We start from the raw sequence: 25,797 nt of genomic DNA on the forward strand, positions 1-25,797 counted from the left end.
AGCGTCTCGACTGTTTGTAAAGACGCGTAAGTCAAAGCAGCCGCAAACATGCACTTTTATTGGATACTTGACAGTTTTTCTTGATAATTGGATTTCCGTGGACAGACTAGGCTCGTTTGACAGGGTTTGAAAAATGTTTGGTCGATCGTGAACAATCATAGACAGCGAGGGACGCGTGTCTTGACAACGGATAGCCCAAGTCATCGAATTCGAGAAATATTGCGATTTTTCATGTCTCGTATGCTGAGAAAAGTGGTTGATAAACAATATAGAAAGAGTAATCACTAGTGCTGAAGATTGGACACATTGCGTCAATTGGACGCGTAGTAGCGTTCCAAGTGTACTTTCGATCCGTGCAAAATTTTTTACGAAAGGAATACTTTTTCTAGAGAAATGACTTCCGACGTTCTTGTCAAACACTCTGTATCGAACTGTTTTGCTACAAATCTTTTTCTCCACGCGTTGAACGAAGTTTAATACTACCAAAACAAGTGTAGTTTCTGGAGACTCGAATGATCCTTCGTAAAATACATAAAAACAAGCTTGTGTACCCTATTTATAAATATTACGAAGATGTTCTGTTTCTTTTACACCTTCTTTAACGTCTCTGATGGAAATTTCATGCTATGGTATATCTATCGTCTGTAGTTTATTTAATTTAGTCTCCACCTAATCAGTTCAGTAACGTTAAATCCGTTCTCGTAACAGCACTCATAATAGCATCGCGATATGATCCAGTTAATGACTCGTGAAGTCATCTACAACTAACCAAAACGAGACTCATCCACACGTGGATGGCAATTGGTGCAAACGTGTTGCTCGCGATATTTTAATACACTGCTCACAAAAATTGGAGTCACGTTTCAAAATGAATATGAAGCGATAAAGAAGAAACAAGGACATAAAAATATCACGTCGTTTGCTTTTCTGATTGATACAAAAATTGTTTAATAAGAAAAAAAAAAAGAATCAAATGCTTCTTTTCTTTCTCTTAGCGCTTCAATAATCAATTTCGAAATGTCCCCCAATTTTCCACCAGCAGTGTACGTAGAATCAAACGTTATAATCGAACGTAACACCGGTTGGTACGTATTGTAAGTAATAAAAATCGAATTAACGGAGAAAGCGGCGACAACCGCTGTCGTCCGACGCACACACTGCGTCCTGCAAAACGGGCAGCAACTGTCTGCTCGCTCGGGCATAGCTCGAGGAAACTTGTCCGCCGGTTACGACACAGATCGTCTACAATGGTTGCGGACCTGCTTTCAGGGAGTGGCCGGCATTCCGGATTGTAAAGATCAGCGGCGGTGCGATGAATGGAACGCGGCGTTGAGAACGATCCGGAAAATGGATGTCGCCAAGAGTGCTGCAACGGAGGAGTTCGTGACGGTGGTCAGCGTGGAGAGCCAGCCGCCGCCGCCGGAGAATTTCGTCACGGTGTTGTCGATCGGTAACACCGGTAAGAAAGAGGACGATGCTCATCTGCCGACGATTCCGATCGCCGCGTCGACCAAGAGCACGAGCAACGGTGTCGACGGGCCGCTCGAGGAGGAGGTCGAGGTGTACAGGTTACCGGGGGAACGGCTGGGGTTCGGACTGAAGTTCGAAGGAGGGAACAAGACGTCCGAGAGAGTCAGGAGGCTGTTCGTTCAGAGCTGCGCGGAGCAAAGTCCGGCTAGCAGGGCGAAATGCTCGTGGGGCATTTTGGGGGAGGGTGACGAGGTAAGGAAATTGTCGAGCTTTTAAAATATAAATTTTTATATATATATATATATATATATATATATATATATATATATATATATAATTTTAAATTAATATAATTTAATAAAGTTTTATAATAAAAATATATTTCAGTAATAATTAAAATTTGATAACATTATTAATAGTATAAAGTAATGAAAATGAATTTTTCGTAAAATATATTTTGTAATATATGAAATAAATATATAATGAAATAAATTCAGTATAAAGTATATAGTAGATATGTATCATAATTATATACCTAAAGTATCATATATCTAAAATGTCATATCTACGTATACCTAAAGTATCATAATTATATATCTGGTATACCTATATATTTAGTATCATAATTATATAATGAAATAAATTCAGTATAAAGTATATAGTAGATATGTATCTTTTCTATCAGGGTTAATTAATTTATTTTAATAATTTTAATTTTCTCGATAGTAAATGATCTAAATATATATATATTCTTGTTAAATAAAAAAATATATATGTTTAGAAATTAAATGTTTGTCGTATTTATTAATATATATAGTTTTTAGTGTAATTACATACCTGGTATCATAATTACGTAATGATACTAGGTATATACAGTATATAGTATAAAGTATATGATATGTAGTATCATAATGTCATAATTATGTACCTAAAGTATCGTAATTATATAACTAAAATGTCATATCTACGTATACCTGAAGTATCATAATTATATATCTGGTATACCTATATATTAGTATCATAATTATGAAATGAAATAAATTCAGTATAAAATATATAGTAGATATGTATCATAATTATATACCTAAAGTATCATATATCTAAAATGTCATATCTACGTATACCTAAAGTATCATAATTATATATCTGGTATACTTATATATTAGTATCATAATTATATAATGAAATAAATTCAGTATAAAGTATATAGTAGATATGTATCATAATTATATACCTAAAGTATCATATATCTAAAATCATACCTATATATATCTAAAGTATCATAATTATATACTTGGTATACCTATACATCTATATAGGTACATCATGATAATTATGTTATTTTAGATACATATATATAGATACACCACAATAATTATGATACTTTAGGTATACTTGGAATATTATATATACCTACATGTATAGATATATTATGATAATTATAATACATAAGGTATATCTATATAAGTATACTATACTATATAGATATACCTAAAGTATCATAATTATATACCTGGTATATCTATATACCTATATAAGAATATTATGATAATTATGATACTTAAAGTATACCTATATAAGTATACTATACTATATAGATATACCTAAAGCATCATAATTATATACCTGGTATATCTATATACCTATATAAGTATATTACGATAATTATGATACTTTAGATATACCATGTTAATCATGACAGTTTAGGTATATCTATATACACACCTAAAGTATCATAAAATATCATTGCCTGGCGCAATTTGATCAAAAACTATAATACGTACAGCTATTTACGACCTTTTGCAACACTTTTTGGACAGACTCTTACAAAATATCGTGTTGTGTGAGATTAGAGCAAAGTGTTGCAGTAGGAGGCTTGTAAAGAAAGTTTAGACTGAGAGTTTCGATAAACGAGTTTCGGTACAAATCACGGAGACCCAGTTGTCGCGTAACGATTCTCAAGAGGGGCAGGTTCGTTCGCAGCGAGGGGCAGGAGCAAGAAACGAGCCTGTCGCATCGCACACACCGGTCATGTCACACAACGTGCCTCGTTTCCAGGTACTCTCGATCGACGGTGTACCAGTGACACACATGACTCGGCTGGATTGCGTGAGACGGCTGAAGGAGTCGCAGCTGGTTATCAAGCTGATGGTTAGGTGCAGAGGAGCGCTGAGGCCGGAGGTGGTGAGCGCCGAGAAAAAGAATTCACCGGAGAGGAGCAAAGTGCCGCCCGAATTGCCCTCGGTGCCACCACCCGTGCCGCCGCGAAAGCTGAGGCAAGCCCGAGGCTTGGCCGACGGCGAGGCGAACCCGAGTCCCGTGAAGAAATCCTGGAGCGGTTCCAGCTCGCAGAGCAGCTCGCAAAATGGCTCGCCAAATTCGCAGCCTGCCAATCAGCCGGACAGCAAGTCGACCTCCTTCGAGAGCTGCGAGTCTTCCCCGAGGAGCAACGGCTCCGTGCTTCAGGAGAGCCCGAAGGGATCGATCGTCAAGGAACGATCGCCAGAACTCGCGAAATCCAAACAGGTAAATCTACAGTTATTATCATACACGAGTTATCTTCTCTTGCGAGATGCAACCTCCATTCTGTCCCACCTGCAGGAACCACCCGAAGCGATGGTGTACATGGACGCCAGGTCCCAGTGCGGCTCGACGCACGGAAGCACGTCGGACGACACCGGCAGCTCGATGTCGACGATGATCGACCGATTCTCCACCACCTCCGACCGAGTATCCACCATTTCCACCGTCTCGACTGCCTCCACCGCCTCCGAACAACCGAGCGAACAATTCTCGCGAGTGGATCAAGACTTCGTGGATCGATCCTCGGACCGCGACTCGCAACTGTCCAAAGCGATCTGTCCGTTCGAGAACCTGTCCGACGACTACCAATCGTCCAACCCGACCCCCGACTATCTGCTCCGCCGTCTGGCTAGCTCCGAAGCGGTGACTCACGTGGAGTCCCGGGGCGAGGTGGAGAAGATCACGGCGGTTGTGGCGCCGAACACGGTGCTGATCGAGGAAACGATCACGTTTCAGCCGCCGTTGAGCTTCCAGGACGCGCCGTTGAGCTACGGCCACGAGGCCAGGCCCGATCTACTCTACACGGCCGATCTCGCCGCCGACTCGACCACGCACTTCAGGCCAATTAAGGACGACGTGGAACTCGTCGAGCGCGTCAACAGCGTCCACTGCGAGGAATTCCAGTCTTCCGCCGAGTCTCTGGCCAAGCGCAAGGAAACTCCGAGCAGCAGGACGCCACCGCCGCTGCCTGCCAGGAATCACGTGAACAGAATCGCCGTCAATCAACCGAACAGCGACCAATCCTTCAGCGAGGCTCTCGACAATCAGGATGCACCTGTTCTACCGCCCAAGCCGCTGCCCAGGAGAGACGTCAAGATCAGACGGAAGAGGCCACCGCCGCCACCGCCGCCACCAGCGATCCTCCCTCGAACCGAGGCCAAACCGTCCTCGTTGCCCGAGTCCAGGCAAACCAGCTTCGAGAAGGAGGACGACGACGACGAGCCTGACGTCGCAAACGCCGGCAAACTCGACGAGCTTGCGCGCGTTGTCAGGGCGAGGCTCGAGGACAGGTCGAAGACGACAGATCTCGACGACAGGAATTTGACGGACATGGTCGCGGACTCGGACAAGAAGAGAACCGAGGAGGAGACCGACGATACCGAGTCTATGGAGAACTACGATCCTCGGGAGGAGGAGGGATTCAGGACGAACAAGGTGTTGGAGATCATCGAGATACGAAAGGCGAGGGCGTTCTCACCTCGCGGAACGAATTCAACGTTGCGTGAGGATAAAGGCAAGCATCAGGAGCCGGAGAGGCCTAAGCCGGAGCTTAGAGCTTCGGTTAGCTCGGCCTCGACCGAGACGGAGGATTCTGACGACGAGGGTGAACAGATCACCAAGTTCAACGAGCCCATTGACGAACTGGAGGACAAGGTGGTTGGAAGCGAGAGTCTGGAGCGATCGAGAGACATCGATCCGCCGGTTAAGAACGAGGATACGTCGCACGGATTGCGAGAGAGCAGCGAGAGCGAGGATTCTTTTAGATCGTGCAACGATATCAGCGTGCACGCTCTGACGACCAACCGTGCCCAGAGCAACAACGAAATTACGGACGAGGAGGACACGAGCGAAGAGAGCGACGAAGGGGATTATTATTGGCAGAGCAACCTGGCGACCATTGGCGAAGAGGAGGAGACCAATTCCCTCGAGTACACGAATCCGTGAGTCTTCAGCTTCGTTCTTGTCTCACAGCCTTCAGTAAATGTTGGCTATCGAAACACACGTGTATAGCAGATATAAAGCACCGAGAATCTCACACCTATACCATTCGTAATTTATTGATCTTTCGAAGAATCGAAGTTGAAAATTCAAATTATAATACTATGGGCTCGTGTGGCTCGGTATTATAACTCAAAGTTAACTTATACAACATAAAGCAATAAATTTTGTTTTATTAATCGTCAGTTCTTTCGAAGAATTGAATTGAAACTGAAAATTCACTCAAATTCACATTTCAAATCGAAACTATAATTATAATACTATGGGCTCGTGTAGCTCGGTATTATAACTCAAAGTTAACTTAAAGCATAAATTTTTGTTTTATTAATCGGTATTATAACTCAAAGTTAACATAAAGCAATAATTTTTGTTTTATTAATCGTCAGTTCAAAGAATTGAATTAAAACTGAAAATTCACTCCAATTCACATTTCAAATCGAAACTAATAATTATAATAAAAAATGGGCGTGGCTCGATATTATTCAAAGGGTTAATTTACAAGACATAAAGCATACCTATATAATTTGTATTTATTAATCGTCGGTTTACAAAGAATTGAATTGAAATTGAAAAATTCAAATTTACATTTCGAATCGAAACCATAATTTCTACCACAGTGACTCGATATTGTAACTCAAAGGGCTAACTTGTAAATCATATCATCCTCTAAAACACTTTGTGTTACTGCGAATATGACGAGCGTTAAACGTTAATTAACGCCAGTTAATTCATTTCACTCGATTCAACTGGTCAACCTCTTGCGCTAGAATGACGTGCCACGCACGTCCAGAATTTTTTGTCCCAAAATTGCAATATTTTCTCAGTTTCAAGTATATTTAAGTATAACGCAGGCGAAACAAATAATAAACTTATTACTTCTCAATAATTTCTATCCAGTGACATCATACGGACGAAGTTCAAAAGAAGAAGAAAGCGACGAATTATTTTATACGGTTCGGTCACTCGTTATGGTCCGCAATCAGTTGCCAGCGCAAGTGGTTAAAGAACAACTTGCCTGGACCCCTTTCTAATGAACTCTTACCATCATAATCAACATTGAACTGGTACCATAATAGACTGTTCATCTTTCAACTGCGTGCTTCGAATTTTAATATCTCCATCTGACGCTAAAATGGAGTAAGATTTTATTTATTAAAATAAGGAAGATTTTCTTTGAGATTTTAGAGAAAATCTTATATTATAGAACGTATCGTCTCGTTAATCTCACCACCGAAATGAATTATATTTCGACGTTGTAGTGGTATCAAATATTAGTATAGACTATAGTACACAGTTGTAATTTTAGAATATTCTGAAAAGAAGGAAAAGACAGTCGAAGAGAACAGCGGTCAACACTCTGTTAGTCGCAATGCTTGCTCCGGATTCGAACGGAGATGAAGCTTATTATGGTTGAACAATACGTTTGGCAATAAACGTGTCGTTCAACTTTGCGAAACCAGTTCCTTCGAAAGTGGGAATGAAACGAACCGTCCGTACACAACGATCTGTCGCCAGATACCTCTCGATCTGCTACCAAAACTGGTGTCTCGCATCGACCTATCAATGTATACCATCTGACAGAATCTACCGGAATACTTTTTTTTATTCACACTACGATGGTATCTGCGTGGCAAACAGTCAAACTCCAAAGTAGACGCGAGTTCACAGTACATTAATTCACGACACTGCGGATCGCGTCTTTAATTGCGAGCAAATTCCATTTCCGCCTTGCGTTTCTCTCAGGTTTGCCTCGTCGCTGATTTGTACTTGCGAAACACTCGCCTCGTGTTGATTTGTCACGCGTTCGAACCACGCCTTCCTCGATACGTAATTGAGCCATTAGGTCGTCTCGTATAATTTTACGTTTTCTGATCGTTTTACCGACAGAGTCCGACACGGAGTTGAAGAAATGAGGTTTATCGAGCTCGTCAACCTAAGTGGTTTAAAATCATCAATTTAAAAAAAGAGAGACGATGTAGCTCACTTGGTGTTGCATTTTTAGCGTGCACGCGTCCATAATCTATCTGTCTTTCCATAGATTAATTTATAATTAATTTGGGCAACACGAAACTCATCAGATGAACAGTTTAATTGAAAGGGTGAAATTTCCGAGAACTGTACGCTTCGATTCGTAAAAATGCACCATAGAAAAATGGTCCTCAAAAATGGCACCAGAAAAGTTATTCCATGTCGTAACACGTGAAATGTCAGATCTCCCTTTTATATCGACACTCTGAATTTCAAGCTTTATTAGAAGAATGACACGATTGCCTCTGTCAACAGGAATAACGAAGAATCAACCGACAACGAGGCGAGCGTCACGGGGAAAGCAGAGCGAGAGGAATCGGCGGGCAAGGAAGGCATGCTCGATGCAAATGGTAAGTGTGAATACAGCGACGTCTTCATTATCCTCTAGCCTGTTCCTAGTTGGGAAGAGTTCCTCGCTCGGCAAATTAAAAGCCGCCGGTTCGAGGTCAGTGCAAAACAATCGAGCGGCTCTGCTCGGGGAGAAGTTCCATTAAAACCGCTCGAATCAGTCAATTAAATCCATCAGCCGCGTTGCTAACCGCGCAAAAATGTTAGCGCCATTCGCGTTGACCCGCGAGTTCCCCTTAATTGCCCAGCTTCTTGCCTCGTCCTTGCTCTTGCCTGCTATCAGATGAACCAACTTCGATCCAACGCTAACCAACGAATTTGACACTGACTCGGAACTACCGAGGTCGTTAAAATGATTGATTGACAATTTTTGTTAGACATTTAAATGACAATTTTTGATATTCAGACATTACAGATGTAAAACAGTGTGTTTTTAGAAATTTAAATGATTTTTTTTATAAAATATTATATTATGAAAATTTTTTTATAAAATATTATATTATAAAAATTTTTTTATAAAATATATTATAAAAATTTTTTTATAAAATATTATATTATAAAAATTTGTGTATTGTATTGTATTTTACAGTTAGCTATTTTTTTTCACTAACAGCGTATTTTTAGATTTAAATGATTTTTTTATAAAATAAAAGGTTGCGTGTTCTATTATATTTTATAGTTTTTCTATTTTTTTCACTAATAGTGAAATTTCTATTATTCATTTGTAACAGTGTATCTTTAAAAATTCAAGTGACCTTTTATAAAATACACAAATAAAAGCTCGCACATTCCATTGTATTTCAAAGTTTTTCTATTTTTTTCACTAATAGTGAAATTTCCATTTTTTTTTTTTTTTCATAACAGTATATTTTTAGAAATTTAAATTGATTATTTACAAAATACACAAATAAAAGATTATACATTCCACTGCAATTTACAATTTTTCTATTTTTTTTTTTTTTTTTTTCATAACAGTGAAATTTCTATTATTCATTTGCAACAGTGTATCTTTAGAGATTTAAATGACTTTTTACAAAACACACACAAATAGAAGCTCGCATGTTGCATCTTACAGTTTCTCCATCTCTTTCACTTTTATGTCCCCGCATGAAAATTCTAATCTGCTTCGATCGTTGGTAGTTCCAGCGTTCACAAAAATTGTCAGACAGAAAAAGCACAAGTAGAAAAAGGAGAGAAGTTGGACTCTCTGCGTGCAAGAGCTATCGCGGCGAAAGGAATTCGCGGCAGAGCACGCCCACGCGGCGTATTCCGTGGATCCGTTTGCCACGCGGCTCGTCGCAAAGCGTCGTCGCGTTTCATAAAGGTTACGCATTAATCTCGTAGAGCTCTTATGTGCGTTACTCTTACGCCGCTAAGGTTCTCCGGTTTCGCGCGCGTGTGCACGCCAGCGAGCATTCAAAACGGAGGCAGGCAGCTCTCTCGAGCCGAGAGACAAAGGCGTGTTTTGCCTGGGCGCACCTTCGACACGAGGAATTCCACGGCTGCCCGGCTCGATCCACACGCCGAGAGCAGATCCGCCGCTGCTATTCATTGTCCGCCAAAGATGGATCGCGACTTACGTGGGAAATCGAAGGCCCGGTGATCGGCGTGGCGAGCACGACCGTCTCTCTTACGACCTCCTGCAAACACGCTAAAAATATCCCTCGCGGCTGTCGCTGCGATCAACGTTGAACCAACTCGCCAGTTTACGCGGCCACCGGTTACAAAACGTGGATATAATGCGATATCCACCTTTGCGCTCGGGCATTTCCTCGGCCAGAGTTCGCACCAACTAGGACTTTTCTCCCCTCTTATGGCTGTGTAATATATGACTTGTCTGGAGGCAAAATTTATATGTAAAACTTGGTATATCAAATTTATTATATATATATATAAAATTTATTTAATTTAACAGTATCTCCTTAACACTATTTTATCATTATTATAAAATTGAAAGACAGTATCTTTTTAAAGTTATTTTATCATTATTATGATACAAACATTTTAGGTTAGGTTTAGATTACAAGTTACTGTTTAGGTTAGATTTATATTAGTTTAGGTTATATTATAATTTATATGATAATATTATATATACATAAGTGATTTAATTTGACAGTACCTTCTTAACACTATTTTATCATTATTATAAAATTAAAAGACAGTATCTTTTTAAAGTTATTTTATCATTATTATGATACAAACATTTTAGGTTAGGTTTAGATTAGAAGTTACTGTTTAGGTTAGATTTATATTAGTTTAGGTTATATTATAATTTATATGATAATATTATATATACATAAGTGATTTAATTTGACAGTACCTTCTTAACACTATTTTATCATTATTATAAAATTAAAAGACAGTATCTTTTTAAAGTTATTTTATCGTTATTATGATACAAACATTTTAGGTTAGGTTTAGATTAGAAGTTACTGTTTAGGTTAGATTTATATTAGTTTAGGTTATATTATAATTTATATGATAATATTATATATACATAAGTTATTTAATTTGACAGTACCTTCTTAACACTATTTTATCATTATTATAAAATTAAAAGACAGTATATTTTTAACGTTATTTTATCATTACTAGAATACAAACACTTTAGGTTAGGTTTAGATTAGAAGTTACTGTTTAGGTTAGGTTAGATTTATATTAGTTTAGGTTATATATATATAATATTAATATAATATAATTTATATAATAATATAACATATATATTATAATTATATATATATATATATATATATATATATATATATATATATATATATCTGTAGTTTTGCACTTAAACAAAATTTCCTATACTTACGTTTTCGTTTACTTTCTTGCAAAAATTGTTAGATAGATTAAAACTAATTCTCAATTAGTCATTTTAACAATGTTTAACGCTATTAAATTCAAAAAATTTTATTTTTTATTTTCGATTTATTCTTTTACGTAGAATCATCTCTTCTCCGATCGTACTGTCGATTTTCTGTAAAATCGAATATTACAGAAAATATTTTCGATCCTTTTCTATATGGAACCTTGCGTAAATAAATATTTTAATTGAAATGCATTTTGATGGTCTTTACGATATCACTTTCAAATATCGAATCAGTAATAATTTACGTTTAATTAAGGTAATAAAATGTTATTACATTGTGATTTGGATGTTGAGAAAAAAATGAGGTGCTAGATAGGCGATGGTCAGATATGAAATATTTGCTTCTGTCGTATTGATTTCATTTGGAATAACATTATAACTGACTCGCTAACGTATCCAGTAATTTGTAGTTAGCGAGCAGAATGATTATTTCCATTGAGGTCTTCGCAATTTCAGTTAAGTTATTCAAAGTTTGTAAAAATTATTTAAATGATTGTATCAATCATGATACGAAGTATCATGTCGATCATTATACGAAATAGAAGTGATCGATTCGATCTGTGAAGCCCTCTTCCTTTACAAGGAACGTGTTGGCGACGCATGAGTGAGTGGTAAGTACGGAGGGTGCTCAAAAAAAAAAAAAAAAAAAGAAAAAAAAACCGAATCAGCTCTCTCTACACTCGACTCACGCCGTTTATTCTTTACTTTATCTTATGCCAAATTACCAATGTTCCGATCGTCGAGTACATATATAGACATTTCGCAAATGTTCTTTATATATACGTGTACAGAAATAGATTTCAGTGATTCGACAAGTATAAGTATTATCATAGTTGTGTTTCGTTCCAAACGATAGACTTTACGATCGGATAACACTCGAATCGATTCATCGGAAAGATTCCTATTTCTCCTCTCTTTCTTTCTTCCACATTATTATTATTAGTACTATTATCATTTTCTTTTTTTTTTTTTTATCATTTTATTATTTCTTCAGGGTGTCTATTGATAGGAAAAACGAAACCATGTTTTCTACGCAAAACTATCTCACAGTAGACATACATATATACACATATATATACTTAAGTTAATACATCGAAATCTTTATAACAACAAATCACTTGCGATAAATTACGAGACGAAAAGAAAAACTACGATATTTTTTGGAATTAATTTAGTATCGTAGGTTGACGGTGATTGGATCTTTATCCACGGTGGTTTTAATCGCCAAAGCTTGAACTTTTCATACGTTTCATGCTTTCAGAGAAACGGAAATCGGGCACGTAAACTTATTGCGAAAGTGTGGCGAAGACGGTGCAAGAGGAGGCTGCAAACTATAGCCATGAGAGAGATATTGTCTCCTTACTGTATGTTGACGTTAATAGAGATTATATAAATTATTGTATAAAATTGATTGTAACTCAGCTGGTGTGACTGTGAAAATACGAATTCGCCTAAATTTCTTTTTTTCACTTCCTGAAGGTTCACCACCTCAGTAGGCACCCTGTTTGTCTATTCTTTCTCTCGACTTCTATCGTTACTTCTAACGAGAAAAAAATTATGAAACAGCATTACCGCGCCCGTACAACACGTGTACGTACCTAAATGAACTACGTATCGTTATGAATATACTTCATTTTCAGGGGTTGTCTTTCCGAATCGTGTCTTTCCGCTCTGCTGTCGTTTCATCGGAATCAGAGGTGATTCGTGCAACCGTGTCTACTTTTCACTATTTAAGGCTGATAGAATTCACTGTTGACACTGGAAAACATTCGGTCAGCCTCGAGAAGTCGCTTCTCGTCACTCGGGGCTATGTGTATTTAACTTTATACGCGCATAGACATTGTTTCTCGACTGCGCGCTTTCCTTTCGTTCTGATTCTCGCGAGATTCGGCAGGACAATCTGACGACAGAATTGGACATGTAGAAGTTCTGTTATTTATTGAGTGTCACATTATCAACTTGTTCCGAATAAAGACGTTCTGTGGAAAGTTCGAAAGATTAGGCATAGTCTGTCGTTCTGGGAACTATCTCCTCTTTTTAACTTTTAACTAGAGCGGAAGGTAATACATATGTACATTATTCCTTTCAATGAACATGATTTTTATATTATCGTGCTACGTGTACGGTACTGAATGAAACTGTTCAGTGTAGTTGATTTTGTTCTTTTCTTTTCTTTCTTTTTTATTGTTCCAGTTGAAAATGATAGAGAAAGCACATTAATAAATTTTGTCCCAGAATGGCGGGCGACAGCCACATATTGTTTCAACCAATCACAGCTCTGACCGCTGTTGGACCTTATCGGTCCCTTGCCTGAAGGCAGGCGATTGTTTGGACCTACCGTCCTGAAGTCGAGGTACTTGTTTTATTCCCAACTATATATTAATTACACTTTCGAAATACATGTTCGCGTATGTTTTTCAATATTTTGCCGTTCGAGTCGTTAGTTATAATGCCATACGCGTTACGCGGATCGTGTCGTTCTAAATCTGAACTTGATCGAGAGTAACGTTCGATTTGTAATAGTAATTAGAGATAAAATAGATTGGGAACTATGAATCATGACCTTGGCTGCGTGGACGCGTGGCTGGACCGAGAAACAATATCAATCGTAATGGATAATGAGTCGTGGGTAAATCGTGTTAACTGACTCGATCGTTCGAAATGTTGGAACGAGAAAATTCTCGTGTTTATTAAGATCACTTTCTCTTTGGTGATTCTCGTTTTGTTTTATTTACTTCTGTTGTTTTTATTACTATTACTATCGCTACTACTATCACTATTACTATTACTATTACTATCACTATCACTATCGCTATTTTTTCAATATTTATTAATTTTGTCAAGTTGCTTTTAGGATTGTACCGATCTGTTACATTCGTAATGTAATAATTTGATATAGTACATGCTGGGACGTTCCAAATATTGTTCGAAACGGTATAAAAGTCAATCAGTCTGTCTTTTTTCTCGTTCGACAGTTCGATCGTTCGTAGAATGCTTAGCTGGCTCTGTGTGTATCGATACATCTGTATCTTACGTTGCGCAAGAACCCTTCATTATCCTGTTCCTTTTTACGCTAATAATGTCTTTCCACTTGGTGACAGCGGATGCACGATTCGCTCGTGGGGATCGCTTTGCTCGAAGAAACCGGTAACACGGTGGCTCTTTGTCATTCTAATCTCTTTATAGAGCGGCTCGAAGCATCGGAAATTAAGTGCTACCTTTAAAACGATATTAGAATTACCGATTTTTCACTTCATCACGATACAATTTTCTTATATTTTCCTGTGTGTAATATTATTTATCGTTTTTTTTTCCTCACTTTGTCTTTTCATTAAGTAGACTATCGTATTGTTTGATTTGATGGACACAGGTGACAACAGCGTATTGATCTTTCTTATACGCGAATACGAAATTCAGTTGAATCGTAATTCGATAAGGGATTAGATTAAATCTGCGATTCAGTTAATTCAGTTCTTCCAATGTCTTTATTAAATATTCTGTCTGTCTTTATTAAAATTTACTTTGAAATTTGTTCATCACTGTACGATTTGTACGACACGCAAAACGTGTCGAGATCGAATTTTAGGTTGCACTTTATTCCTGCACGGACCGCTTACAGAAATTAGCAGTAGTCTCTACTCTTCTACAGCATTGTTGTTTTCAGCTGACTGCGCCTGAGTAGAATGGACAATTATTGTCGAAGGAAAAAATAGAGAGGAATAGGTGATACGTACACCTGTATCTCGTTAAAACAATCAATAAATGATAATTGTTTGATAGCACAGTGATCGCACGGTATCACGACTCAGATCATCGTACTTTTCGTACTGTTCGTTGAGGAAACAAACTTTCTAAATTGTTTTTAGAATTATTATGTCAGTTTCAATTGTCTTTCACATGTATAATGATACACCGAGACGGAGCAAGAAGTCGATGATCTTAATCGCGTTAACGTGTTCTTTTTCTTTTACGATACTCGAGTAACCAATGTCTTACCTTAAAGGGTTGCAGCTTCAAACAATCAAAATCACTTTTTTTTCTTTTTCTTTTATGAAATAATAGTCGCCGAGCACTGCTGTGCACACATACATATACTCGTATGGATATATTTGCATTGTGCAAGCAAACCAGCGGGTAAATCAGCACACCGGGGGTATTCTATGAATATGGAAGTCAACGGCAAAGGAAAACGAGTAGTTGTTAGTTCAAAGAACTTGAACTTTTCAGCCTTAACTTACTATTCTAAGCACTTGATGTTCTATTTATATTTTGCTGAAAATCTTGTCCAACTATCTTCGTCGCTATTTTGCATATATGTAAGGTGAGTCTTATAATATGACGAAATAATCGATAATCAAATAATTTGTCAGTTATTGGCTGTACGAAAAAAATATTCCAAGCAGAAACTGCATGGTTTTCAGAGGAGAGGTTTCAACACAATTGTGTCATCGTTTTATTGTTACTTTGTTCTTTTATTGATTTTTCAGTTTTTCTAAATCGAGTGCCTAATATCTTGAATTCGAATTTGAATAGAGTATCGAATTTTACATAAAAAAATATTATATGAAATGTATTCGAATGAATACAGTATGTGTATGTTACAAATGTATGTTGTAATTAATGTAGTTACAGTTAGATTATGAACGAATACAGAATTTTTTCAACTGCGACACATGGGCTAGCAATACAATCTCACGTGCGATGAATTTCAATTTTTAGTTTCTTTTCCAGAAGAAATAAACGGAGTCTTAAAAATGTTTAATATGACTTTCCTTTTTCTCTTTTTCTCACTCTCTAGATCGGAGTACTTGGTACAATATTTTCGCTTTCGTATTTTCATCGCACGCATCATAAACTATTATTATATCGTATTTTCACTATTATAATAAACACAGCATTTTCTACAATATTACTTTTACTTTGCACAACTGAACTGAAATGATTGTGAGATGATGTTTAACATCCAGTAAAAATTCTATTACAAATGTGTTCTGCTGTAACAAACATAGTTCTGTGTGTTTCTGTTACAGTTACGTTGACTGATTGTGAGAGTATTTCCTGGTATAAAATGATTAATTTAAATATCTTGGTTATTATTCGAATCGAAAAAGAAATATTAGGCGGCCTTCATATCTCGATAAAAAAGCAAAGTAACAAGAAACGATTGCAGTATTGTACGTCTTTAGAAACCAATCGTTTCATATAGCGAGTAACTTAGGAATAGATTGTGGATTTTTATGCTATGGAAAATTTGATATTGCAAAAAGGCATAGACTGCACATAATGTGCAAGTGTAATATCATGTCTGTGTTCTGTTTTTTTAACTATTTCGTATAAAAATATGAATTTGCATAAATATCCGCATTCTACTTATTCGGAGATTAAGTTATTCAATCATTATATTAAGAGTATACGTTTCAGTTAATTTCATTCATGTTTTAGTTTCAGTAAAATTTGCGAGTTCTTTTGGACAGAAAAGTAATCGAAGTTGACAGTATTATGAACCCTCGAGAGCTCTTCTTCTTCTGGTTTTGGAACATAAAAATAATTAGTAATTAAGATAGTAAATATATCTTTTATTAAAAATGATTTGCCAAAGTTACGCTATATATTGTAAAAATTGGATAATTCTTTCTAGAAAAATGACAAATATAACGAAAGAAAAAAAAAAACGATTGCAAGAGATCAGAAGAATGGTATTGAAAAATTATTGTCATTGCTGGCATTAAAAGGGCATAATGCATATTTGGTGTTGTCATGTAAAACCATGTACGTTGCAAGTGATCGCGAAAGTGAAAGCAAACTGTATAATATAGTGTATCCAATCGACCTCGAAATCGCGCAACAGTTCGTTCAACACGATGCCTAGTCAAACCTGTTAAGAGGAATCGAGCACCGGCATTAGAGAGCGAGTGCATTATTTCAAAGGCTATAAAAATGAATGTTGCAGCAGCCACGGTTGCAACTACAATGAATTCTTTAATCACCGAAATTTTTACCAATTTTTATCAGTAAGTAATTTAATAGAAACGTTTATTTTACGAAAATCTTTGTTTTGCAAATATCGATCAGACAAAAGAGTTAAAGTTAAAGTTAATTTTGATCATTAATTTTTGACCCTTAAGTTTTGACTTGTCACATAAATTTCTAAATCACGAGGCGTATTTAATTTATTCTTTCTTATGCGCACTGCTTGTCGCATACAGTAAAGGACCTTAGAATAAATAAAATTTTGAGGATCATTTATTTAAAATAACTTTAATTTAATGTTATCAGATTTGTGAGTTCAAAGGATTCCTTTAGGCTTTCTAAACAAATTTCCTCCTTTATATTCTATTGTTACCATTTTTGGATTTGTATGCGTGAGACATTGTAAGAAATTTTATATTTCTGACACAGTTGACAATATCTACATGATAGAATTTAAAATTATTAGAGACAAATATAAAATTAATTTGTAAAATAGAAAATTATTTTGCTTGGTGAAATAATTTCATCGTTTGTTGAGAAAAATTCGTTCGTTTATTATTATTATCATTGTCGGATTAAAAGATACACTTATAAAATTGTAGAAGTTGATCAGCGTAATTACGAAACACATGATAAAACATTGCGTGGTGGGTACGTTAATCGATGTTTGATCAAAACAGAAATAACAGAGAAGTCTCACGGAGAAGAGCAATTGTCTACGAAGATGCTTTGCATACAATCTTGAGTTCAACCGTTCTAAGAACTTTCACTTGGAATTTACGTCAAGGGAAGTGAACTAACTTGGCGATAAATCAGTTTACAATTAAGTTTTCTTTCACACTTGGTGTTTCATTTTATATTATGTGCCTTTTTTTCCCCTCTTTTGTTCATCATCTGTGAGAAATCTTTCCATGTCGTATTTTTTCTCCGCTTTCGTAATGTTTTCATATTGTTGTAGGCAGACGCGATACAGGATTTGTCTGTTTAGCAGTATCTTCCTTTATTTCTCAAATTTCTCCATTTATTTATGTAACTGTTTTTAATTAACAGATACGTTTAGAAAAGATATCATCGTTTCGTTACGTTTCAATTATTGCTACCTGTTGAAGTCAATTTTGAAGGAATATTCTTTTACGTGTATCGAAAATATCTTGAGAAAGAGTTTCTGTCTTTTTAAAAAAAGTCTTAATTTTATTTTTTTTTGAAAAAATTGAGATAGTTTTACGATTATTTAATTCCAAAATTTAAGTTGCAATAATTCTATACTTGAGTTAGTGCAATTTGTTGTTTGAGAAGATAAGACGTTTTGCAATTTGTGCAATAGGATTAAGAAATTTTCTTTTTACACTGAGATTAAAATTACTCGAAGATATTTCGGATAATGTATTTAAAATAAATCCTTTTGTTTTTAGCATAAATTCTTTTTTTATTAAAGATATTTAATACGTGAGAAATTTCTTTTTTAATATAATTAATAATGGAATCGATGGGTTTGAAAAATCTAAACTACTACCTAAAGCTACAGAATCCTGGGAAATTTAACATAAAAGATACATAATATTAATACATAATATACAAAAATGTATAAAATACAAGAAATATGTTTATATATATATATATGTGCATTCACCACTAATATACGCTTTTCAATTTGCAAACTTGCACTATTTTCTCTCATCGTCGTAAAACAATGAACGATCCCCGTATATTTTACTATAGTCGGTCCATCGTTCCTTTTCGCTACATAACAACGTAATGGATTAGCGGAGAACGATGAATCGTGGTATTTTAACAAGTTTGTCGAGCGAATCAGTACTCGCCTTGAACGGTATCGAAACGGTACTGTGGGAGAGCGTCTCTTCCATTTACCGGACGAATTCTGTTAGTTTGTCGCGTGTTCCCGACGCGATAGTACAATTTTGACGACGTGCTTCAGTCTGTCGCGATTTTCTTTCATCTGGAGCGCCAGGATAAACGGTAAATAAACAGAGTGAACAAGTAACGTGTTTGACCGAAAGACGAGTGCTCGATTTAGGATACTTTGCGTTAGTTTTGGGAAAGCAATTGACACGTCTGTTCCAAGTACAGTTAAATCATTGAGGACCAAGGTTGCGTTAACGCAACATCTCAGTTGCAATTCTCTTCATCCAATATTTGTATTATCAAATTCTGCTTTTTAATATTGAGACTATGGAAGGAAGTTCCAAGGATTTGTGCAATGATTTTTTTTTTTTTATCATTATATCTTTCAACTAGATTTTTTAAACTTTGATGAAATTGAGATATTTATAATGTTAGTTCAGGCTTAGTTCTTCAGCATTAGCTTAGTTCTTCTTATGAGATTCATAAAAAAAGCATGTTTCAACGTTAAACATTGCGCGAGTATAATCGAGTACTTGCGTAAGAAATTAATTAGCGATTTAAATACATTTTCAATCATTTGCTACTGCGATTCTTAGTGGAATAATTTGTATAGTATAAATATAATACTTTGAAAAAATTGTCATGAAATTCATGCCGATTAAAGGTTTTAAAATCGAAATTAAATAATTGTTCAAAGATATAGGAAAAAAATATCGCCCAAAAGATATAATCACCGATTTAAGTTCATGATAGTTTTGAATTATCTAAACGATTATTTTTTTGAAAATATATTCTTTTGGAAATATGTAAATTACAATTTCATTTACGTAAGATGTTGAAATTAATGGCACAGTTCGAAAATTTCAGCTTTTTTGGGTGAAAAAATGATTAAAAATGCAAAAAAATATTTTAAATTTACAGTTTTCTTTTACATGTTAAATATTCTTCGAAAAACGATGTTATTTTTTAATTAAATTGGACATTCAATATTGTCAAATAATTTTTTACTAGAAAAGTAGACCAAACATGTATTTTGAGGAAAAATTTGCTTGCACGTTTATAAATTTCGTCAGTGAGAATAATTTTGAAAAAAATTATAATATTTATCGTTTGCAAATTTCTCTCCTCTTTATTTGATTGTTATTTTTCCATTTAATTTAATTTGAATTTTTAATTCATTATTAAGAAAACTGTGTTTTAAATAAAACATTAATCATAATAAGGTATACCTTTATACTTCTGTAAATTTTACTAAAATGTATAGAAGTTTGTTCTAAAATATCTAAAACTGTTAATTTTCTAACTTGTGGTACCTGTGGCAAGTTTGTTGACCCACTTTACTACTATGTGATTGTTTGGCTCGTACGATAGAAAGTATGATTGCATTAAAGATGTAAGTTCTGTCTATTAGTGTCACATTTTTATTTTATTCAGAAATCTTACTTTCTTGGTGTTTATATTTTCATTTCAAGTTTCATTTAAAGAAAATCTAGTTATAGAAGTAAGCTTACTATATTTCTTTTCTGTATTTTTCTGTTATATTTGTTATACGTTATCGTAGAATGAAATTTTATTACTAATATACATATGTATGTTAGGTACAGTTAACGATTCAAATGCTTCAGTATTAATTTCAAATAAATTTTTTGAAAGAATATAGTTTATTCTACAATTTGCTTAAAAATGTTACTGAGATATTAGATACATCATAAAGATTTTGAAATAATGTAGTAATAATTTTGATATAGCGTTTTGAACATTCAATTCTCTAATTTCATTTTTTTCATATTTTATATTCCCATAATTTCTTGTAATTAATAATTTAACTTCTATAGTAGAATAAATAGAATCTTTTTACTAAAATCCTATTCTTTTATTTTCGATCGCTTTCTAATTGCTTCAGATTCTGGTTTTTGTATCAATAGCTATCTGATATAATTAATATTTATGTAATATTTTATCGTAATTAAGACTTATATAATATAATACTATTCACAATGATTTCTGATTTATGTCTTTGTCTTATCATTGCATTAACATCAATATATTATATGCATTTGTTCTACAAATTAGTCTTCCATTTATAAAATTTGTGGAACGCTTAATTTTGAGAAATAAAATCGCATTTGTTAATTCTTTCTAAATTTGTACATCTGATTTCAAAAAGAGAGGAAAAGAAATTCTGTAATGTCAAGTGAAACTTGTGCCACATATGCAAATATGTATAAAATTTAGCCAGAAAAAGAGTGAAACATATTGTATGTTAATTGATAAATAAATTCTATCATCCGAGATTCAATCAACTCGGAATGAATCATACTCGCATTACATTTAACATCTACAATTCTCACTTGCAATTCTAATTCTAATAATTTGCATGTGATATTAATTAATTCGATCGTAATGTAATTTGCAGCATGAACGCTGCGGCGGCAAAGGAGCAATTTAATTATAGAAACAGGAAATCATAATGCAAGCCAAATCGATTATACCGTTTTTCTACGTTCTACTCCAATGTCACTTCTGGATGATGGTTATTGCCAGTGATAAACTTGATGTAGTCTATCACTGGAAACAGCTTGAATACGAATGGCCAAGTAACGATACCGAGCTTCTCTTCCCAGGATACAAACAAGAGGATAATCTTCCCCTTGGCCTTGAAATCACAAGTACCAGAATCTTCGTCACCGTGCCGAGATGGAGGCGTGGTGTCGTTGCTAGTTTGAATTACTTTTACAGAAATGGTAATTATCATCGACAATGGACTCGTATACAAGACACTACATTTTTGTTACTCCTTACAAGCTTTCATAATTATTCGTGGAACAGTTATACATACTCGTAACACTGGTTAAGAACCTTCTACTCACGTATATGCCTGCGTATCCTTACGTAGATTTTATCTATCTTATGCTTCCGGTTACCTATTCCATATCAAGCATATGATGAACTTCTAAGAGTAAAATAATGATTTCCAGATACACGTAGGTCGCCCAATTTAATACCGTATCCTTCTTGGGAGGCACATCAATACGAAGCTGGAAGTGTGCCAGAGATCATTTCAACGTTTCGAATTCGTGCAGATCGCTGCGAAAGACTCTGGGTTCTTGATACAGGATTCACCGATATTTTGGATAGTCCAGAGCAGCAAGCACCACCAGCATTACTCATCTACGATCTAAGGGACGATCGATTGCTACGAAAATTCGTTATTCCCGAAGATCAAAGAACACCCGATTCTCTTTTTGCAAATATCGCGGTTGAAGATTATTCTTGCGAAGATACGTTTGCTTATCTGGCTGACTTGGGTGGTCCTGGCCTCGTAGTTTACTCGTGGAAGTCGGAAAAATCGTGGCTCGTTAAACATCATTTCTTTCAACCCGATCCTCAAGTTAGTATTTTTTTTATTATTCGTAATTGAAATTACTTGATATATAATTCCTATTTTCCCAATTAATAAAATCTAGATAAATTTTGAAAAAATATAAGTAGTAGAAAAAAATTACGTTGTTGTTTGTACTTTAAATTTTTAAAATTGTGATTTTAAGGCTGAAGAATTCAATGTATCGGGAATTTCATTTCAATGGACTGATGGTCTCTTCGGTATGGGTCTTGCATCAACTAACGATGGCTATAGTATAATGTATTTCCATCCACTTTCCAGCACCATGGAATATTCAGTTAGTACTAAATTATTGAGAGATCCTGAACGCGCCACTTCTTTAGGTAAATGATAATTTTTAAGTTAAATGACATATATGTATATGTCATAATATATCATAATATGAAGTCTCAGAGAGAGTCTTCTTTAATTTCCTACATATTCCTTTTAACAATAAGAATATAAGTTTTATTAATGCAAATTACAATGAATCTAATATAACGGATTCTATTTTGCTATTCGAGGAAGCTGCGTAAAAGTAAATCGCTAAGAAAAATTGTCAATATTTTATATTTATGTATAAATTACTTCAAAATTCAAGAGTTTCATAGACTTTTGTCGGCTTTACATCCTAAGGACGATACTTCGGCAACAAAGAATTAATTATAATTAATTTTTGTTGGTTTCAGATAATTTTCATGAATTTCATGCTCTCGGATCTCGTGGACGCAATGGTCAAAGTAGCGTGAGCTTTTTAGATCCAAACACTGGAGTTCTTTTTTATGCATTAGCTAGTTTGAACGCTATTGCATGCTGGAAACCTCGAAATATGTTCAAGATCGAGCAACAAGATTTTATTTATGTAGATAATGTTACAATGGTTTTTCCTAACGATTTAAAGGTAAAGATTTCCCTCGATTTCAAGATCAATGAAATTTCATCCTTTTTAGATTGCGAATTTTCATGCATTCATGAGAAATTAGAAAATGCACGTAATGTATATAATATGCAAATATAAAATATTCGAAGTAGGCTATTTATTATAATATGTAAATAAAAAAGATTTGTATTCAGATTCTATTTCTTTAATTATGTTTATGAAAATTTTAAAAGTTATAAATTATATTTACGTGATATAGTCTTGAAAAATAGTAAAAGGTAAAAGGTAAAAACGGCATATTATATTCTATTTGTTTCATTATCCTTTCTATTATTGAATTATACTTTATTTTTGATATCAACTTCTAATTCTTTTGCTTTTAATTTTAGATCGATCAAAATGGCAACATTTGGATACTCTCGGATCGTTTGCCTGCTTTTATGTACTCTCGCTTGGACCCTGAAGATTATAATTTCCGAATTTTTATGGGTTCGGCTAAAAAGGCTATAAAAGGCACCGTTTGCTCGATGAATTCATCTTCAATTTCAAACAGTCCGTACGATTCTATGATAGAACAGAAGAACGTTCATCCTAAACGTCTAAAAACAGTTCAGAATTCCGGTTATGTTTATAATTCTGGACTGATTTCCATATTGATTACTGTCATAACACTTTTCGTGAGAACATTTATCTGAAAAGTCTTTCATTTTTAATTAAGGCTATAACAATTTATTGAGTTTCTCAAAACATCGAGAATTCGAATTTCAAAGAATGTCGATGTTTTTATATGAATAGGGAACAATTGAAATGAGATGTTTAGGTAACTAATTAGACAATAAATATGAGAATGTTACTCTTAGTTTTCTATGAATTATGATATAATCGATTACTTCGAACGTTAAAAAAGCTGTTATTTATAATTAATTATTCTCAATTTTTAAATTTAAAGCTGTTATTTAAACAACTAAATTTGTCTGAATTATACATGACTATTTGAAAGAAGTAATACCGGTTAGATTTTGTTTAATCAATGATTTTTACAAGTACTTAAAAAGAGAAGTTTGTCAAGTACTAGGACTGATCACATAGTATTATTAGTTATATTATATATGTTCTCAAAAATAATTACTAGTATCAAACAAATTTTTCAAATATTATGGAGAAACTAATATTTAATTCGAGCAACGCGACTTTATGGAATTATTGAACTATATTGGAACTATATTAGAAGTGAAAACAACAATTTGTTTCAACAACTTATCTCACAAATTTGTTATGTGTAATCGATGGAATTAGTTCTATTTACATATGTAATATATAAAATTTGATACGTACTTAACAGTTTGCTAATGTTAAAAATGGAAATACAATGATAAAAATAGATAATTAATTTTATTATATTAAAAAAACTTGTCATTGGCATCCAAAAATGCAAATGATTATATTTAAAAGATTTATTTGATAACAAAACGATATTAAGATGATCGCCATTAATGAGTTATATAAGCATATGTACCTATCTATGTATGACTGAATTTTGCAAGAGAGAAAATAATAATTGGTGGTAATTTAAATGTTATGTCTGATGTAAAAAAGAATTGTTATAAATAAATATAAACATAAATATAAACATATAGATTTATATATATATTGAATAAGAACAGATTTTAGACATGGCATTACATAAAATCATTAATTAAGGATAGATTTTATCTTTGGTTAATGATAGAATTTCCTGCCTCATGTTACCTGTAATTTATTCTCATTTCGAAACAGTCAGTTGAAAAAGTGATTTCAAATAAAATGGCGAAAAAATATTGTAGTTTTAAGGACTCATTGTAAAGGGAATATTTCAATCTTTAAGATTATGATTTATCTGATAGAACTTTTCTTTGGTGAGATGTTTATATTATTCGAGAAAAAAAGTATTTACATTTGCTACACGATGCAAAAATAAATATCTTTGAAAGAAATAAATTCAGGATTATTAAAATAGAGACTGCGATTCAAAGTAAAACCAAGTTAATTGTTCTGCAATTTTTTTTTGATAAAATTATAACAGTTTAAAGTATTGAAAATTTCTTATCTGGAGTATGAATATTTTTGTTTTCTTAAATGAATTTTGTGTATTTGATTTAGGCCAGAGTTTTTATTTTTTATTTCGAGTTAACATTTCGAGTATATCGTACTGGGTTTAAATTAATTAAAGATTACAGCGCCCTTAACGGTGAAATACACTTCCTGCGATTCTCGAACGTAATCGATATTTCTCATGATCGAGTTTTAAGCGGGAAACATGGCGGAAGGAAGCACACCTCGTCTGTGAAGAAGGAAATATTCAGAGTATCATTCAGAAGTTCTCAGGTAAAAATTTAAATTAATAACTATTGAATTTGTTTTTGTCTTGTGAATTTTTAAGATAAAACTTGTATTTTTAACTTTAAGTCATCGAAATCTGCCATATTGTCAAAAACAGTGCATAATTTTTAGTCCTCTAAAGTAAAATTTAACCAAGTAATTATTACACATGATTTTCAACAATTAAAGAAATAATGGTATATAAACATTTAAACAGAACATACTATGATGGAAATTATTTATAATTTTATACCAAAATTCAATTTCAATTCTAACCAATGCAAATATTGTGACCTTGATATGATTAACTTATTATCATATATG

General features: G+C 34.3%; 2 protein-coding genes across 6 annotated transcripts in view; both read left to right on the plus strand.

The window, feature by feature from the left end:
• LOC122535332 (microtubule-associated protein futsch-like) overlaps positions 1-8,550 on the plus strand; it is a 22,705-nt gene extending 14,155 nt beyond the window's left edge. The window contains exons 2-5 of the mRNA XM_043666790.1: positions 1,270-1,722; positions 3,529-3,996; positions 4,072-5,714; positions 8,056-8,550. Coding sequence (XP_043522725.1) covers positions 1,270-1,722; positions 3,529-3,996; positions 4,072-5,714; positions 8,056-8,188 — 2,697 coding nt within the window. The 3' untranslated portion in view covers positions 8,189-8,550. The remainder of the gene's footprint in view (positions 1-1,269; positions 1,723-3,528; positions 3,997-4,071; positions 5,715-8,055) is intronic.
• A 2,384-nt stretch (positions 8,551-10,934) lies between these two features.
• On the plus strand, positions 10,935-24,346 carry LOC122535326 (protein yellow-like). Of its 5 annotated transcripts, XM_043666784.1 has the most exons (8): positions 10,935-15,341; positions 16,463-16,583; positions 16,659-17,031; positions 21,270-21,597; positions 21,832-22,244; positions 22,402-22,579; positions 22,925-23,136; positions 23,505-24,346. In XM_043666784.1, the coding sequence occupies exons 4-8, from the start codon at positions 21,324-21,326 to the stop codon at positions 23,808-23,810; spliced, it is 1,383 nt and encodes a 460-aa protein (XP_043522719.1). In that variant the 5' UTR covers positions 10,935-15,341; positions 16,463-16,583; positions 16,659-17,031; positions 21,270-21,323; the 3' UTR covers positions 23,811-24,346. The 5 variants fall into 5 exon arrangements, with proteins under 5 accessions (XP_043522719.1, XP_043522718.1, XP_043522720.1 ...); XM_043666783.1 differs by lacking the exons at positions 10,935-15,341; positions 16,463-16,583; positions 16,659-17,031 and adding an exon at positions 18,689-19,039; XM_043666785.1 differs by lacking the exons at positions 10,935-15,341; positions 16,463-16,583; positions 16,659-17,031 and adding an exon at positions 18,689-18,977 and having other exon boundaries at positions 21,269-21,597.
• Positions 24,347-25,797: the final 1,451 nt, after the last annotated feature.

The sequence above is a fragment of the Frieseomelitta varia genome, unplaced genomic scaffold (genome assembly GCF_011392965.1).
Source record: "Frieseomelitta varia isolate USP_RPSP 00005682 unplaced genomic scaffold, Fvar_1.2 scaffold_699, whole genome shotgun sequence".
Lineage (NCBI taxonomy): Eukaryota > Metazoa > Arthropoda > Insecta > Hymenoptera > Apidae > Frieseomelitta > Frieseomelitta varia.